This window comes from Myripristis murdjan, chromosome 5 (genome assembly GCF_902150065.1).
Source record: "Myripristis murdjan chromosome 5, fMyrMur1.1, whole genome shotgun sequence".
NCBI lineage: Eukaryota > Metazoa > Chordata > Actinopteri > Holocentriformes > Holocentridae > Myripristis > Myripristis murdjan.
Window position 1 is genome coordinate 7,742,577 of NC_043984.1, and position 19,553 is coordinate 7,762,129.

General features: G+C 40.9%; 1 protein-coding gene across 1 annotated transcript in view; it reads right to left on the reverse strand.

Moving 5' to 3' along the window:
- Window positions 1-2,050: 2,050 nt before the first annotated feature.
- The window catches only part of rbpjl (recombination signal binding protein for immunoglobulin kappa J region-like), a 34,690-nt gene continuing 17,187 nt past the window's right edge, over window positions 2,051-19,553 (reverse strand). Inside the window, exons 7-12 of the mRNA XM_030051526.1 lie at window positions 18,656-18,793; window positions 16,850-16,962; window positions 10,136-10,276; window positions 8,817-8,972; window positions 7,568-7,671; window positions 2,051-2,348 (exon numbers count right to left, since the gene is read on the reverse strand). Of these exons, the coding sequence (XP_029907386.1) occupies window positions 2,051-2,348; window positions 7,568-7,671; window positions 8,817-8,972; window positions 10,136-10,276; window positions 16,850-16,962; window positions 18,656-18,793 (950 nt within the window). The remainder of the gene's footprint in view (window positions 2,349-7,567; window positions 7,672-8,816; window positions 8,973-10,135; window positions 10,277-16,849; window positions 16,963-18,655; window positions 18,794-19,553) is intronic.

Below are 19,553 nucleotides of genomic sequence, written 5' to 3' on the forward strand. Positions count from 1 at the left end.
ACACACACACACACACACACACACACACACACACACACACACACACACACACACACACACACACACACATTCAATGCAACCAGCCACAAGTCAAACTCAGATTACACTTCACCTTCCATCTCTCCCCAGAATATTAACTTAAAAGTGCTTTCTCAAAGGATCAAATGGGGATCAGACAGTATTTCCTTGCTGCTTTCTCTCACAACACCCTTCCCTCCGCTTGCCTGTCCATTCTCCAGAAAAAACATCCTCCCTCTTGCTGCGTTCACTCCCTGTGTGCATTTCCCTCCGCTATAGCTCTCTCTTCTTTCTTTGAGTCTTTCACAATTCATTTGTGAACTGGGGGTTTTATGACCGCTCACAGTGCCACTGAGTACAAAGTCTGCTGTATGCTGTATATATGGGCCTCTTGTAGCCACTGGGGCCAGGGAAGTGTAACAGTGAGAGTGTCATAGGTAGTGTTAATATTCACACAAGCATCATTGTACTTGGCAACTGACTTGACAAGGTGACAGCAATTTAGCTGGAGCTCCGTTCACTATTATTAGAAGGGATAACTGGAAAAATAATACTTCTCTGATCTCTGTAAGGAAGTTTTCTTTCCACATGTTTGTCTGTAGTGAAGTCTCGGCTATAACACAGCTGCCCTGGAGCTGTTCGGGATTCAGTGTCTTGCTTAAGAGCACTTAAGCAGATGTGTGGGATCATAGGGGTTTGAATTCAGGTCCACTGGTGAAAAGCACAGTCTTAAACAACATGAGGCCAGCCTAGCTCTACCTTGGCTGCATACATTTTTATTGTCATTTGAGCTGAAGAGGTTGAGGAATGAAGTCACAGTGATTCTCCTGTGTGTCGTGCTTAAGTTTTCATTTTCCTTGAATGAAATATCACATTCCTTAAAACTCCTAATCAGTATTTTATTTTGAAGCAGTACTTTTTGAGTTTTTATTGGCACGTGCAGGATTATGTATTTCTGGACAACAACCACATGAACCATAAGGCAGGAACAATAAATCGATAGATCAATTAAGTTCCTATGGGTTGTATTTAGGTATTTTAGGTATTTGAACTGGAACTGTTTTGAGGTGTTCATGTTGCAGTCGCTGTGCATATTAAAACACTGAAAAACATGACTGATTCCTGCTTATTAAAAAAAAAAGCCTTTTCCGTCTTATTTTTTTCTTTTTCAGTTACATCATAATGTATCATAGCCAATTATCTTAGTATTTATTGCAGAATTGCCAGTATTGTTAAAATTAATAGCATCATATCACAAGTTTCTCAGTGATTCCCACCTCTAATGAACATGCAGATTCATTTCGATTGCACTATGAAGGCCATAAGCTGTTATTATATATATATATATTTTTTTAGTGCCTTGAAAAAGACCAAAGTTTTCATTTCTTTCACTACAAAAATAAATGAAAATCGAGTTGTGGCACAAATAAGTCCTCAAAAAGAACACTGTGCCTCAGCTTTAAATCTAATCCACCAGGGCTGGCACCGTTATACCCTAAAACCCCCTCTGATCTGATTTGAGATATTAGGATGAAAACCCTCTACCACGTCTTGTGGCAATTAGAGAAGCCACTCTGAATGGCCAATCTCTTTGTGCAAAGTTTACACTGACCATCAAAGAATCTTAAATGTGCAGTCATACGGGTGATTGAGTCTGTGTTGCAAAGTGTTAGTGACTTAAGCCATAGAGTCACACGTCTTAAGGTAGGTAGGTACGTCATAGGCACAAAGCTGTGTTACTGTTCTTGATGGGTGTGAGAGTTTAGTGGATCTGGGCCTCAATATCTTAGCCCTTTAGTTTCTATGGTATTAGTTTAGATCCTCATAATGTTACACTGCCAGCACTTAGGCTTCATGCTGGATCTGTGGTAATAAGCTAGTTGGTGCCTTGCATGCTGGAACAATGTAGTCTGTAGTTACAACAGATGCAAAGACATGGAACCAGCATTATGAGATGTATTATTTGGGCCTAAAAACACTGCCGGCCATATGATTGCCAACCTTCCACCTTATTGTTCTTCAGTCAAGCTGGCTAGCTCTGCATGAACAGATGGAAATTGGCTCTGGTGAACTCTTGGTGGATGGAGTCTAAGAGGGTGTCACCATCCTGGCCTCCCTCCATTTCCTCTTCCCTCTTTCCTCCTCCTGCTCCTCGTGCAGGCAGAGCCGGCTGGAGCTCAGGGGTGAAGGTAAAACTGAAGGACGTGCGATAAACCAGGCCGTCCGAACGGACCAGAGACAGTGGGACGGTGATGATGCGTCGCAGACAGTGCCAGCCGTCACTGAAGACAGAGACATCAGGAACCACGCAGAGCAGAGATTTGGGCGACCTGCGAGGAGAGAGCGAGGTTGAATGATGTCTATAGCTAAATTTGTTGCTGCTGACCTCGCCAAACCTCCCTTGTAAAACAGATCCCAAATGCACTAACTTGGATAAATTAAGATGGAATAATGAAGACTGTGTTAATCATTTGGTTGTCCTGTTCAAATCACCTGCTTGTTAATACCTGCACCAACAGAGCTGGACAGGGGTTATGTTTTTTTCCTTATTCTGTTTGTTTGTGAACAGTATATGTCAAAACATTGTCAACAGATTCGCATGGAACAGAAATGATTCAATGGGCATTACTTCTCATTTAAAAAAAAAAAAATGTAAGGAATGTGTTGAGTTTGGCCAGAGGTGCAACATGCCTTAAGTTTGAATCCCTGGAAGGCAGTGCAGCAGAGGTTTGCTGCTAGTTCTGGCTCACTGTTTAAACTTTGTGGAAAGGTTGGTCATGTGGCAAGGAGGACCTGATTTATTTTTCTTCGCATTCATTAACCAAAAGGGGGTGTGGCAGTGGTCATGATTAATTTTTGGTGAATATCCAACATGTGGAATCATATCCTATCATATCCTGAAAATTGCATAGTGCTGGCGGTGATACTAAGTGCTTTCTAGACAACATGAGCATGTAATTTGCTGCATGCAAGACAAAAATTACTAAAAGGAAGCATTAGAAGCAAAAGGGTCAAGTTTTAAGAAAAACTACTTCAGAAATATGATTTCATATTGTTTTTCTACATTAGTGGGCATGACAGAATCACTGATCATGAGATAACTGTCCTGACTCAAAAGTCATCAAAGAATGTCACTGAATCAATAATAAACGTTGATAATGATTACATGGTAACAACATATTTATGATTACTGGGCAATTTCTGCAGCTAGGCGTTGTATGGGTTTGAATGAAATACCCTAAAACTTCAAAATAGGAGACTTCTGCCACTATTTCTGCAGAAATAGTGGCAGAAATCTCCTATTTTGAATGTCCATTTTGTGTGCTGTTGTTTTAGGGTATTTCATTCAAACACATACAACGCCTCCAGCTTCCTCCTTGCCACGCATGGTAGTGGAGGATCATATTGCCACCACTAATTGGCTGCAGCTTCCCTTACAAAGAGCATATTGTGGACGACTGTGTTGTACAAACACAGCTTCCCTCTGCGCTACCAAGCTGCTGCTGATGGGAGGGATATTTGCAGAGCCTCGTGGCGAGCTGCTCTCTGCCAGACACCCTGACTTACGATGCCTCAGCACTTTAGGTGTGGGATCTGAGGTGGATTCTGACGTCAGAAGAGGTGTTTTAGATCAGGATGCGTCATGTGAGCTGTGGTGAGGGGATACCTGAATGTAAACATTCTGCTACGCCCTTCTGAACATTAAAGACTCCCTCACAAGAGTCACAGAGAGGAGTCTCCCCTTAAACCAAGCTGAAGTCTGTGCAGTGATGTCTAAATAAAACACAAGGCCCGTAAGGCCCCCTTGGTGTCAATGAACAGAATGTCAGTGTAATTTTTAATGTAGTGAGGACGGGCAAATGGGAAGATGTGGCAAATAGAACGATATCATTATGACCACTAGGGATAAAGGTTAAAAAAAAAAAAAATAGTACCTAATCTAGGAGTAGAGCTGTCCACCTACTTTTTCCTCAAAGTATTAAGAACATTTTTAGCCAAAACAAAATCTTTTGCCTTTTCAGTTGCAATGTAATAAGGATGCTTTAGATGCTTTTTTTGTTGCATTTTCGTTTAAGAATGTCAAACCAAAAGTTTATATGCAAGGGATAGGGTTACATTCCTTACATATACATCAAAGCATATCTGCTACATCTGGAAATTATAAGCCTTTGACTGAGACATGCTACATTTATCAGAAAAAAACAATGCTAGCCAGACAAGGCTAAAAGGCTGTTACGTTTTACAGAAATACCTCAACAAGTGACAAAATAACTGCTTTCAAATTTGGGTCAAACGGAACATAATTTGGGTTCAACATGCTTGGTTGCGCAACACTTTACAGTGGAAATACCATAAAACGTTCATATCTAGGCCAACTTTTATGACTAAGCAACCTACTAGGCCTGACATCTCACTGAAACACGACTAAAATGTTAATTTGCCCGTTGTGCTGCACAGCTCCACACCTGGTGCCTCCTGCGGTAAAGCGGCATGAGAGCAAATGGCATGAAACAGTCATAAATATGAAACAGGCCTCTCAGACTAACTTTAAAAGCTACGATTCACCTAAAAATCAGAAACAAACATTTCAGAGAACCTGATTGTGCCTATATTGGTAGACATGAAGAAATCATCATGAAAAGTACAGTTACTCTATTTTAGAGGACATTTTGAATGCAGTCTGACTGGATTATTACATTGGATGGGGATATTTTTTCTTGCTTGAAAGTGAAATCCAAAGAGCAGTGACTGTGTAGCTAAAATGAAATATATATATATATATATCTTCATCTCCTTTCATTTCTTCATTATCAATGACATGAAATGTGTGGTACATGTGGTAGCACTCATGAATATTATTGATATGAAATTTACACCTCAGTCATCACTTTCAACCTTTAAAACACTCAAAGTTCTCTGAGCCTTTGTCTGACACAGCAAGCTTATTTGAGCACAGTAATCCTAGGAAAATTAGGCAGAACTTGTTCACCACCACAAATCAAAAAATGATCTGCTCAGGATTATGAATATAGCAAGAGTGTGGTTTTAGGGTGAATTTATATGAATGTATAAGTTCCAGATCCCAAACTCCTCTTGCAACACCAACTGTAACAATCTGAGGTTGTGATTATAAAACCTTTGAAAACGTTTAAAGTTTGTCTCCACAATTTTCTACCTCTCATGCTCCCGCTGTTGGGTGAAAAAAAAAAAAAAACAAAAAAACTCATACCTCCAAAGACTTCATTTTTCAAAAGCTTGGAAAAGAGATGCCATTTTTGCCATGAGTGCCCTGGCAATTGACTCATTTACAGTAATGTGGGATTTGAATGGAAATCATGGGCTCTAGTTTCATGGAACCAAGCAAACTTTCTAAAATGAAAAAGAGAAATACCAAAAGCATTCATGAGGTTTTCACATGACTGGAGCAATATGGTGCGCAAGGTAATAAAGACTTTGCAGTTAAGGGATCTCATTTCCTGTAATCCCACTGCACAGACTATAAAACGTCTTGGAGACCATGAGGTACTTTGTAAGCATATTCCAGTCACTTATTTGAGTTAAGTCAAGTCAGTACCACTGGCAGAGGAGCTACTTTCATCTTGAATTTAAAAAATCATTGGATACACCTCTAGATTTTCTCAGTATGCGATATCGCTCTGTCTTCAAAGGCTGTTGTAAATGAGAATCTGTTCTCAGTTGACGTACCTGGCTGAAGAATGGGAAAATAAAATAAATAAAAATAAAAACTCTTATGAGTAAATGTCTACTGACAACACCCATTTTTAAACAGTGCCATGTGGAAATTCATTGGACACCTCTTTGGCGTGGAAATGGGTGTGTTTATAGTGGACAAGCATTCATAATAACAGAGATGCCAACCAAATAAATACCTACTGAATGTTAGACTATAAATACACACAAGTGAGTTTCTCTTCACCTAGCATTTTTAAGATTCTGTCCTACATGCTGCTACTATTTTTATTTTATTACAGTAGTCCACCAAAAATAGGCTAGCTCATGTAATTTTGGGTGACTGGACATTGCAGTAATTGATGTCCCATCCATACTGATGGGAACAAATGAAAGCTGGAGCTACAGTTTTGTGATGTTTTGAGCCGACAGCCACTATTCACCCAACTGATTAATGCTGGATACTTACACAAATACTGTAAAACTTGGCTGACTTGGCTGACTGTGTCTCTTCAGGACCTGATTTTATTTATTTATTTATTGCACAAAATTCTTCAGATCATATTTTTGGTGTAAAAGATGGGAAATGTCCATGTCCCAAAGCCCCACAGTCTAACTTTCCCTTGTTCTTGTCTCTATCTATTCCACCACTGTCTGGTTACTGTAAACAGTGACTCCTAAAGTTAGTTTGTGGACCCTAAAAATGTGTTTTTTGATTGAAGAAGAATGTTAATAGGTCAATATAGGGTTGGGTAAACCTCAGGTACTGAGGCTGACACACTGGAACAGAGCTCGCTACTGACCACAACTCAGGTCGTTTGGTGTAATTGCAACACATTTTCTAAATGCTGCATGTTTCTGTATAGTGTTGTCTGAATTTGCAGGTGTTGTCAAACTGATGAAGATGAGCTTTTAGTTGCTTGTGTTTTGTCTATTTGCATGCATTTGTTTGTAGTTGCAGTGTGCTGAGCTCTCAGGGCCACCGTACAACAGGGTTCAGATTGAGAATTATAAACTCTAAACCAATGAAATGAGCAGGTGCTGCCCAGAGGAAGGTGATTTACACCGGCAGGCAGGTGGAGGAAAAGCTGTCCACTCACTGACATATATTGTCAGTGAGTGGTGGTAAATAGCCTGATGCGTCACAACTATGTAAAGGTTTGATTTGAATATTTGCTGTAACCTGGCTTTTATCTGTCAAAATGTGTAGCCATACTCAGCCAATAAAAGAGGCTTTGTGTTGGGAATCTGCTTTTAACTGAAGTTTTGTTAAGTGTTGTTTTGGCATGTTGTTAAGTGGCCACTACTTGAAAACATGCCAAAAGGTCTAATCCTCCATGATCTTCAAACAAAATTTCTACTGCTCTCATACAGCTGAATGTGTAAGTGTGAGCAAGCCTTCATACCTCTACATGGCTTTGAGTTTAGCTGGATTACTGAGTAAAAGCTTTTCTTCTCCAGCAGCTCCAGGCTCAAGGCAAACGTCCACCAGACATATCTTTGATCTAGCATTAGATCAGAGCAACACACTGCCATTTTTTCCATTGTTGCTGTATTGAGGCAGCCGAGTCATCTTATAAATACAACGAATTGTGGAAGACCTCCCAGGTGCCTGTCAAAGGATGTCATGTCAATTTAAAACTCTTTAGCGTTCTGAAAAACAAAGAATAAGACCAGAGCTCTGTTTGAGTGCATTACACCTCCTCTCTTCACCCTTCCTCTTTTCAATTCTCCACTCCCTCTCATCTTATTTACCATCTCCTCATCCTCATCGCCTTCTCCTTCTTTGCCTCCTCTCAACTTATTACATGTCCTCTCATATGCTGTTTTTTTTTTTTCCAATCTCCTCTCAGCTCACTTGAACATGGTCTCAGCCTCACTGTTGCCAAACCAGACTTTGAGAAGAGGGCTGAAGTTCTCTCCATGGATCTCCAGCATAGCAACGTGTCCTCCGCCATTCACCTGCAGAGACACAGACACATAAAGACTGTATTTTAATCCAAGTTTTCATCTTCTCTCTTAAACAAACTGTTCTTTGTTTTACAGAACATACTGGCCTAGTTTGCTTTGCCTACAGCCAGGGATCTGTTTATCCAAGATGAGGTAACTGAATGGCATTCCATGCTGATGTGTCAAAAGCAAAGACACATGCTGTAAAATTATTATCCATTTAATACATCTGAATCTCCCCGTGTCTAAAAATAACCATTTTTTTTTTCTTTTACATTCACAAGTTTTAGTTTTGGAAGTGATATTTCCCTGAGAAATCCATGCAATGCTAAATCTTTTCTTTGGAGACCTTGGATCTTGTTGTGACAGGAATACAAAATCCAAGAGCACTGGTTCCATGGTGAGGGAACAAACTTCTAAAGAACACAAATACAGAAAAGTGGTTTGAGATCAGCTGTGTGCTAGAAGTTGCACAATCAATTAAGGCAGACAGGTTTTCATTTTCCTCTTTTTTTTTCGCCTGGCTCAGTGTTCTAGTCTGCAGTGCTGTGTAGACGTGGTGCATCATAAGACAAATCTCAAGGAACGGAGGAATACCGCTGCTCCATGTTTCTCCACACAGCTTATGGAAGTGGTCTAGGTCATACAACTGGACAGGCTTCAAAGTAACAAACATGGTTCTTATATACATTTTCAGAGAGTCTGTGGCCCAATTACACCTTGACACCATGACACCTTAACTCTCCTGCTTTGTCGCTGAAGTCCCTGTGGTGGGATATGCTTTTTCTTTAGTGATTAATGTATAGGCTGATATATTCGTCTCTTTGTAATCCTTTTATTGTGGTATGTGTGTGTTTGTAAGCTTGACTGTACATGTAATTTTTTGAGTAATGAAAACATTAAAGATAATAAGGAAAAAAAGAGCGCTGTGTCATTCTCACAGTGTTTTTGGGGCTTTATGGCAGTAATAATCTTTACCATTGGTGATAGAGTCATTTTGGAGTCATGCTAGACTCCATGACTCAAGAACTCACAAGAATCAGTTTGAGAAAGTTAGTTAGTGTCTGTATGAGTATGCATGTGTATGTGCCATGCTGGCAGTGTGTCTGTGTGTGCAGATATAGCTGCCAGCCTACCTGCCAGTCTGTCTAACTCACCTCCATCCCAATGATAACAGGCACAGGGCTAACTGGTGTCTGAATGCACGCCAAGCCCTGATTAAAGGTGAATTCCACGGCTTCTACTCCGATGATGGTCCAACAGGATCCATCGTTCAACACCACTTTGCTTTGGTCTCTGACACTGGATGCGGCCTGGGGAGAGAGGGAGAGAGGGGATGGAAAGTGGATGAGGGTGGGAAAGTGGATGCAGGGTAAATGGAGGCAGGGAGTGATGAAAGGAGTGATGAAAGTGAAGGCAGGGAGGGATGGAGGGAAGAAGGGAGGGGAGGGAGGAAAGAGTGAGGAAACAATGGGGAAAGAGAGAGGGAGGGAGAGAATGAAAGAGGGAGAAGTGGGGACAGGAGAAGAAAAAAGAGGGATTATAATATATGGCATGGTAACAGCAATAATAAATAGTAAGCATTAAACACCTTAAGCTTACTTGGAGGTTATAATCAAAGCTATTTTCCACCCAGGCCTGAAGGATCTTGGCAAAAGGGTGTGTGAATATGTAGAAGATGCAGAGGCTACACAGCCCATATGTGACAAGTCTGTAATTGGCAAAAGTTTAGACCGTGACCTGGGTGATTTGTGCAGCATTAGGTGAAGAGAGAAATTGGAGTTTGCAAATAATGAGGGTCTGGCTGCATATGTTGAAAAACAGGGGCACTGGGTGGGATTTAAGAGTGAAAGGATGAAATCTACACACCGCTATAATCCGTCAATGAAATGTTTATTTTTGCCACAGGGATACAGTCTCCCATCTTGAGGCTTCCTCATGTGTCTTTGGCCAACAGTTTGATGTGTTATTTCAAGAAAAAGGTTTAGGGATAGTTCCTTTTAAGTTCATATCAACTAAGCAACCAAATGGCTGTTTGAAGGTAAATGCCAGATCTTATTTTACTTATAAAACAGTCACTTGTGAAAACCCACCCGCATGCCAATTCAAACTACATGGGCTTTACATGTTGGGTTTAATGTGTGCATCCTTTTCATGGTGTATTGAGACATCATATGTGACAATTTTTAGTCCCGATAGGAATTTTACAATTCATAGGTGAATGTTTTTCCACATTACATATTATCATTACATATTAGGATATTTAATACTACATGCAGTGGCACAATTCACAAACAAAACTGTCTTTTTCATCTTGGAAAAGACTTTGTGGTACAAAAACAGCAACTGATGCAAGATGATCAGGAAGTGTAAGGGTGTCAGATAATAATTTCAGCATCACTCTAAAAGTAAGCTTAGGCACTGGGGTTCAGCGAGGTGTAGTAAACTTTACTTTCCAATTCTGCAGTACTCTCACCTGATGCTGTATGATGGTATCATTGGACAGACAGAGGTAAGTCTGTGGGTCGTCCCTGAACTGGAAGGCACATTTGTGCAGCTGGGAGACCGGCTCGTCCACGTCCAAGATTGCGTGCTGCTTGTTGACCTTTCGGATCACCTAGAGGGACAAAAGAAGAAACAATGTGACTGTATAAGCAGAAAGAAACATGTTTCTTCAGAAACATGTTTCAGAAACAAGTATTCTGCTGCTGCACTTTCTGCATTACAACATCTACTGAATGCCTAAAATATGCTTGTTTTAGATTCAAGATCCTAAAGCCCATAAAACCCTTTTAAAATATATTGTGGATTATCAAATGTAAATGCCATGCAGTGTCTGTGCCTATCACCGCGGGTAAATGTTTACCAGATGCTTCAAATACAAATAGTTGGAGAGAGAGAGAGAAGACAGGCACTCACACACGGGAGAATTAAAATCACAGAGAATCCTCGGTCACACTTTATTTAGATTGTCCAACATCTAGATAAATAGATAAATAGTTACCTTCATTATCAGCCTGCTTGATGTAAATACATAACATAGTATCAACAGACTCTCAGCTTGAGTGTCAGCTTTGTACCAGTTGAGGTTAGGGTTTCGATTAGACTCAGAGTTAAGGTGATATTAAGTTGATACTAAGTTGAGCATGAACACAGACAGTCCATACACAGTGTTACCAAATTCTTGAATAGCTTCAAAATATGTATTCACACTTTTTTTTTTTTTTTTTTTAGAGCCACAGAGTTTAGCAGTATGTTTCTTCCTGTTGGTCCGTGTCTGACATTGTTGTAGTGGCATCTGTACATTTTCGCACTTGGCATATAATGTAACTGTAGAGTCTTACCACTTTATAGTCTCTTCAGATTTGATTCTTTTCACATGAAGGGCCCTATCTTGTGCCACCCGCTATCCGCTGCCACTACCCGCTACCCGCAAATTGCGGCTTTAGGAACTTCCGCTATGGTATCTTGCGCCACCCGCTACCCGCTATCCGTTATGCCGACTCCGTCATTTGCACCTGGAGGTGTGTCCGTGGGCGTGTTTCATGCGCTATCCCTAAAGTTGCTATCTTGTGCACACACTTTAGGGATAGCGGATAGCGGGTGGTCAGGACCACCCGCTTTGGGCTGTTACGAGAGCGCGCCCAGGCGACTTCAATGCGCGCCCCGACGGAGCCTCGCCACGCACACGGTCGGGCTGATACCGGGACGCCGCCGGAATGGACTGAGTATATTACTCATATAGACTGTTTAGAGGAAAGACTGTTTTAATTGGACACTTACGCCAGCACGTTTTATTGTTTTATCATAAGCCAGCAGCTGTGCTATATTTTTATTTTTAATATTTTATTTGCCCAATCTACCTTGTCAATAAATTAGTTTACACATAGTTCCACCTCTGCCTCTTGTGTGTGTGTGGTGTGGCCCGGGGATTTTACTCAATCAGTACAACCTTGTGACACGTCCACTTGGACACATGTGGCTCCACGTCCCGAATTAACTCGCCTATAATATAATATATAATATGTATATATATAAAGCCACCTTGCTTTAGCCTCAGTAGAACCCCTGAGAAAATCTACCTCCCTCTCTCCATCACGGGTTTAGGATTTAGGATTTAGGATAGCGCATCCTGCCCTTAAAGGCAATGGCATCTGACATGCTGATTGGTGTAATTGCCGTAACACCCAAAACACGCCTATGCATAATATAGCGGGTAGCGCAAGTGTTTTGCGGATAGTGGGAGGTGCACAAGATAGCAACTTTTATGGGGGAACGCCTCTTCCTAAATCCTACATGCGCAAATAACGGGTTTAGGGAGTCTGGCGCAAGATAGGGCCCTATGTCTCTGACAGTGTCTTGGTTTTTAATTTACTGATCTGTCTGTTATTACAATAATGATGTAATTCATTCATTTCCTCAGTTGTATATAATTTCTGGTAAATATGGAGGTCTGTGATCTGTCCTGTTTGACACTGATGAAGGAATAACTAGCAAAGAGTTTTGTCACCAATCAAGTTTAAGCATTATTCAATTTTTCTTTTTCCAGTCATTGTTGGCCTATGAATAACTGATTTAGACATATTCAAAGGCTAGTTTATGATCCCTGAAGATTATCTTTTGAAAAACGAAGGGTCACCAGTCTGTGAAATGCATTTCAATTCACTCAAGAGCTGGATTTAAAACTTTTTTTCATGCAAACAGAAAGACGAATTGCTTCAAAATACATTACAGATTAGTGGGAGCTTCCTTTGTTCTATGGCGCATGAAGAAAAAGGCAAGAAAGAGACTGAAAATGAGTAATGGCTTTTTTTTTTTTTTTTTTTTTTTAGCAATTTCTGCTTATGCTCCACAGTATATTGTCTCTGATGACTGTTAGATAAGAGGTGGACAAAGCTCATGGTGCAGCTTTGTGCTAGTGACTTAGTATTTTCATCTGGCACACACAGGTTTCCTAATCACCTCTGCCCATTTTGGCATTTTGCTTCCTTGCCATGGACATTTCTGGGAAGTGGGAGGAGAGGCGTGTGTCAGTCGCAATCCAACACAACAGTTAACTTATAGTGTCAATGATGACCAGGATTTGTGCTTGCTATGTTAATTTAGAAAGACAGGACCCTCAGTAACATTCGTCAAGAGCGGCATCAACATCAAACCCAACATCTCCTCCTGGGCCTCCTAACAGCATTAACAAAGCTAGAGCAACAAGCAAAGAAAACACGCCGACACCTGCATGAGTGTAATTGAGTGTTATCTGGCATTAACACAGCTCTGTGTTAACTCCCAAACATGTGCAGGAGAAAGAGTTTGTTTAAAATCAGCAGGAAGGTCAAGAGATAGCTGGCTGGCAAAGCTGACAAAAGGTCCCAAAAACAACAAAACTGGTTTACTTTACATGTGTGCAGGAGGAAGACTGGGAGGTTGGTCTAAATCGACCACAGCTGTCTGAGATACTTCAGCTACCTACGCTAACAAAGCCAGAGGACATGGACGCAATAAAGAGGCTGTCTGACAAATTTAATGGAGGAGCCTATTTATTTGGAAGGAAACACAATTATGGGGCATGTAAAACCTAGGATATATTATATTTGAAGATTGTTTTGACAAGGAAGTCTTTTGGTGTTTCATCTGAGGACCACTTTATGAAAATGTCCTCTGGAATTTGTTGACTCAACTTGGTCTAAGAACTAAAGCAAACTGTTTGTTACACAAGAGGCTAAAACGACAGCTCACTTAACATTATTTCTGTGGGTAGGAAATACAATTTCAAAAAACATATTTGAATAAAAATGTGTTTCCTCAAATTCTGTACTCATCTTAGATTCTATTCTCATCTTAGATTAGCGATGAGAATCTCTGAAATGATCTATAGCTTTATGTATTTTATATCAGTCCTTTGTTTCTACATCTTAGATGATTTTTAAAGATCAATAACTGACAGCGAAACTCCCAGTGGGTTTAATTTGGTTTAATTCTAGATATATATATATTTTTTTTTATCAAGAATTGCAATTATGAAGCACTGGCTACATCACTGCCTCCCTCACATGCAGTGGACAGCAATTACAGTTGACTGTGTTATGCTCAAGTTAGATGGCAAGAAAGTAAAACCAGCTTTCTAATAACTTAAATAGCTTGATGAAAAAGAATGGCAGATTTGTTGTTGTGTAATACCAGCGTGGTCTGTTTCAAAGGAATTCCTACGGTGGAAAAATTCTGACTAGCATGGCTTTCTTTTACTGGCAAGCAAATAACTGCTCTGTTTGATCCTGACTCAGCATTTATGTGTTCTGATCATTTCCACAGAGACCCGATGCTAAATTTTACCCAATACTCACTGGAAATTGGTGTTGCCATGGTGCAGAATAAGGAGTTAAAAGTTCTGAAATATAAGGCGGAGCCAGACCATGAAGAGATTTAAAAGTAATCAGTAGAATGTTAAAGTGAATTCAGCCAGGCTGGAGTAATGTGTTGCCTGTGTCAGGTATTTGTCAGAAGGCTTGCTGCTGTATTTTGCACCAACTGTAAACGCAACTGTTGCATCATCATCATCACTCAGGCAAGTAAATAATGAGTTTTAGTGGTCTAGGCAGGAGGATGACGGTGTGGATGCGTTGTTTAGCTGACTGTTTTTGGTTAGATGTTAATGGCAGCAAGGCAGCAATGCGGAAAATCTAGATTGTTATTATTCTCAGAGCTAAATGAGACCTACAACTGGGAATCATCAGTGTAACGATGGTAGGACACAGGGTTGAAATGGCCAAGGGGCAACAGATACAAACTGAACAAAATAGGGCCAAGGACTGAGCCCTGTGGAACCCCACATAACATGAGAGTAGCTGAAGAACTAAAGTTGTCAACAGTGACTGTGAATACTCTGTTTGATAAATGAGAAGAACAAGTTGAAAGCAGTTCCCCCAAGGCCAACCCAGTTCCTGAGTCTGTTGAGTAGAATTGTATGATCAACTGTATCGAATGCTGCACTCCAGTCCAGCAAAATAAGAACAGTCACATAACCAGAGTCTGCAATAATTACGGATGCCATTTGTTACTCTGAATAGGGCTGTTTCTGTACTGTGGTACTTTCAAAAGCCAGACTGGGATTTGTCAAATATATTTTTTCCTTCGATTATCTCTAAAAGTTGCTTTGCAAAGACCTTTTCAACAATTTTTGAAACCAAAGGTTATTTCGATATGGGACTCTCTTAAAGAGAGGCCGGATACAGGCCTGTTTCAGATAGTCTGGGACCACGCCAGATAGAGGAGACTCGTTCACAATGCTGAGAAGTCAAGGGGCAATGAGTCCAAAAACCTCTTTGAACAACTTGGAAGAAAGGATATATGTACAAGTAGTGAGATTAATGTGTGATACAATGTTGACCAAATCCCTAAGGGTAATGGGACTTAATGCATCTAACTGAGTGGTAAAGGGCAAAGACTTGAGTGAGGGTAGAAGTGAGCCAGCAGGAGTAATTGATGTCTACAGAGGTGGCACAAACAGTAGCTGAGGAAAGGTTTAAAAGACTGCTGAAGAGAAATCTTGAGTTATGCTTTTTAGAGGTAACTAGATTGGAAAAATAAGAGTCTCTCACTCTTTACCAGTGAATTAAATGCAGATAATAACTTTAATTTTCTAGTATTTCCGTTTATCTAAGGCTTTGGGTTAGAGGGACAGCATGTCCTGGTTTTCATAGATGCTATTTTAAGCAGTCAGTGTTTCATTCAATTTAAATGCATTTATTTATAATGGAATTTGCCTATGATATAACCTGAAACTTCAGTCAAAGGAGATGGTCTTTACATTTCTATACAGCTGCTGATCCAGTAACTTGGTGGTCCACATATCTACCCACCGTTTTCACCTCTTCAATCCCTGAACCGTGACCACAACCAAACAACAGAGCTACACAGCATGTCACGTTAGCAACTCAGCAGGAAAAATTCCCAACCTTAGTCTTTCTTCAAACAAACCTACTGGCAATAGGCCTCAACTGAAACAACATATAGAGGCGTAGTGTGTGGATATACCTTCCCCATCTACCACCAAACCATCAGCTGAGGTTGTTATGACAGCAATTTAGGGGCTACAGAAAAAGGGTCTGCTCAGCAAATTGTGAGGCATTTTGCTAAGAGGTTTGTCATTTTACCCAGTAGGACAGGGGAACAATAACAGAGTATTGAGGATTAGCAGATTATGTAACACCTGTGCAGACACTCATGTGTAAGAGAGAGGACCGCAGTGGTGATTATACCGTAACTGCTATAGAACGTGCGGTTGAAACATGGCATAATCAAGCAACACAAGCTGCAAGCCAAAGTGTGAGCTCCTTTTTCAGGTGGTTATACTGGTGGTTATATCTTGCAATGAGACAGTCAGTGCTGTGTGGGACTTGTTTTTCAAAGGGGATCCAGTACTTTCATTATTTTCTGAGGGGTAAATGCAGCCTATCCTGCATTGATGTTATACTGCACAAACAAGCTAGGCTAAGACAGGGAGATTTCCTGCTGGGTAAGACAATAAAAGAGGATTTCTCTTCAAAAGAGTTCTAATCCCACTGCTGATTCATCTGATACTTTATTGATCTCAATACAGAAATGCACTTTGCCCCCCTTCACATGGAGGTCAGAGTTCAGGTTCAGCTGCAGAGTAGTGTAGAGTAGAGTAAATAAATCTATAAATTTGTAAATTATTTAATTCAACATTATTTATTTTATGGGTTATTATCAATTCATGATTTATTTCCCCCCTCAATAGGCAAATTATGGAGATGTCAGTCAAACCCTTTTGGCTGGTCTCAAATTTGTGACTGGGCAATGCATTTCTCTCTATTAGGTGCTTTGACAGGCCAGTCCCAAATTTCTGACCGTCCATAAGGGTTTGATTGACATCTCCATAATTTGCATATTGATTGTATTTTATTATTATTATAGCTATTATTATTTTATTTTATTTATATTATTATAGGTTTGCTCCTCCATACATGGGTGTTTCAACACAGATTCTCAGAAAATTTGCATGTTTTTCTAAATTCCTATTAAGTAAAAGTCACTTATGTATTGTTTGGAAATATGTTTTATTTAAGGCAATGTCCTATATTGATCGTTTTTATTAGCTTGATTGTAAGGTGTTATACAACCCATTGACGGCTCATTATCTAATATGTGCGTGTTTTTGTGAGATGTGTGTTACCAAGGGTGGCAGAGCTACTCCCGAGTCAGTACAGACGAGCTGGACCACACAGCCATAGCAGATGAAGCCCTCACTCAGGACAAAGTCCCTTTGGTCAGCACACTGGTCCTCCACTATTCACACACACACACACACACACACACACACACACACACACACACACACACATATTTTAAGATTTCTGCCCATGAATTCATTACAGTGTTAGTAAACTCAATTCACTATAGTGAAAGCTTATTTGATGACTACCGTGCCATTCTAACCACAGCTGAATGGAGACAAATGGAAAAAGCATGTGTGTGTGTATGTTAGTGTGAATGAGTGAGTGAGTGTGTATGTCTGGATCGTAGAGAGGCAAGAGCGCAGATGGATGGCAGGCTGAAAGTTTGAGGTTTGGTTTTTGATGGTGGGAGGTCCTTGCACATCGGGCATGGTGTTAAATAAATAACCTCACCGATTTTTAGACAAGCTTTCCCCAACGTGTGTGTGTGTGTGTGTGTGTGTGTGTGTGTGTGTGTGTGTGTGTGTGTGTGTGTGTGTGTGTGTGTGTGTGTGTGTGTGTGTAAGGAACGACAGTGAAGAATTACTCAGACAGTAATGGTATTTATGCAGGGTGGCCCAGTGGTGAAAGGAGCCATCTTGTGAGTGGAATATACAAGTTTGATGTCTATGACAACCAGTATTCATCATGTTGAAGTGTCTTTGAGCAAAACACTAGAGCCTCAAGATGTTGGCTGTCTAAATGTTCAGATATAAAGAAAATCTCAGGTACCATAAGAGGTGAATTTAGTGCCTCCAAAACAAAGACGATAAAAACAAAAAGGCACTCAGCAGAGTGCAGACCTGCGCCAAGGTCATGGGTGAAAGTTACAGTCCTGTTCTTGCTAAGCTACACCAATTTAAAAGTCATAGGACACGCCCCTTTTGGCCAATCAGTGGAGAAAGTTGGTCAGTCACCTTGACCCATGACTAATCTCCCCACCGGGTTTTGTGATGTTACGTAGATGCCTTTAGGCTATGTGTGTTCTGAATCCCGCCCCTTGTCATCCCCTCTTGAGGTTGATTGGCCCAACAAGCTCATGAGTTCTTTACTCATTTTAACAGTTTATCAGTTCCTTCCTTACACTGCAGATTTCACCTCTTTGGCAGAGGTGAAGAGAGAAATGAGGCGACCTGTCCCTAAAACATTTCATGGCAAGGCATCCAAATGTCTTAATGCCCATTTACAGTTTTGGATCTTTTGTTAGCTGTCAGCTGGAAGTAGTCTAGCTGTGCGTGCTTTTTTCTGTTAAAACTTTGGTTTTTAAATTGTTCTGAAATCCAACACCAGGGGCTCTAGTTTCCCGGCGTAGCACAGGGTGGCACAGTGAGGCGAACCCCCCCACAGAGCTAGTTTTAAGCAGCGCATTTAAAGGCGAAAATGGGCTCATTTAATTGGTTTAAAGTGAATCGGTTGTGTCAAACCCACTCCACGCCTTCTCTCCTCCCTTCCGCTGGTAGGAGGGATGGTGGAGTCCTTGCGCCAGCGCGCATGGTGTACCAAACTTGCAAAATCCACCTGGCCACCCCCAGCTGGCAAAGTGCAGGTGCGCCGCGCCCCCGCCTTGCCCGGTCTGCGAAACTAGAGCCCCAGGTAGCATTAATTTTTCATGAAACTTTCTGAAACTTGCAGACACCCTATTAGTGAAGAAGAAATAGTTAAAGACTATAATATGACATTACAGTATCTGTGGGACATTTCATCACACACACACACCCACCCACCCACCCACCCACACACACACACACACACACACACATACTTACCCAGGGAGATGGTGAATGCTGTCCACTGTCTAGCGCTGGCTATGAAGCCCCCTCTGTCTGCTGACAGGTAGCGTGTGCTGACTGTTTGGGAGCGTAAACGGTTGAACAAAGCCACTCTGGAGCCTGACGAGATACACACTGAGAAAAAACGTGCACGCACACACACACACACACACACACACACACACACACACACAAAGAGAGAGACACACACACACACACACACACACACACACACACACACAAATGGTACTCTAAAGGCTGACGAAACAGATGCTGAAAACACACATACACACACGCATACTGAATTACAGTGGAATTCTATGAAGAAAACTGGTCAAACTTCATCATAATTTCCCTAGCAACCACAACAACCACCTAGAAACAACCATCTAGAAGAACCCTAGTAACCATAGCAACATAGCAACCACCTGCCATCACGAGCAACCACAAAATACACCACAGCAATGGTGTTGAAACACACTTGCAACCACCTAGAACTGTATTGCAACCACACATCAACACCTTTGCAACTACCTATTACACACAGTATCTAGATGCATGCATTGCTTAAAAAGAACATGTGTGCTAAGCAAAACTGCCCTGGATAAATCAAGATAGAAACCCAGTTTAAAGTCTTCATGAATTGACCTCACATGACTTCTACTCCCTATAACACAGAGTATTTTAAATATTGACATCATCCTGCACTAAATTTCAACCAATAAAACCGTCGCAAATTTTTTGAACTTCCTCTTTCATCCACCTGTCTCTTTGAATAAACAAAACACCATAGCGACCAGATAGAACAATTTAGAAACCACCTGGCAACATTTTAGCAATGACCCACACCACTCTTGTAACCAATCATTATGAACAACTTTGACAGGATCTTGGA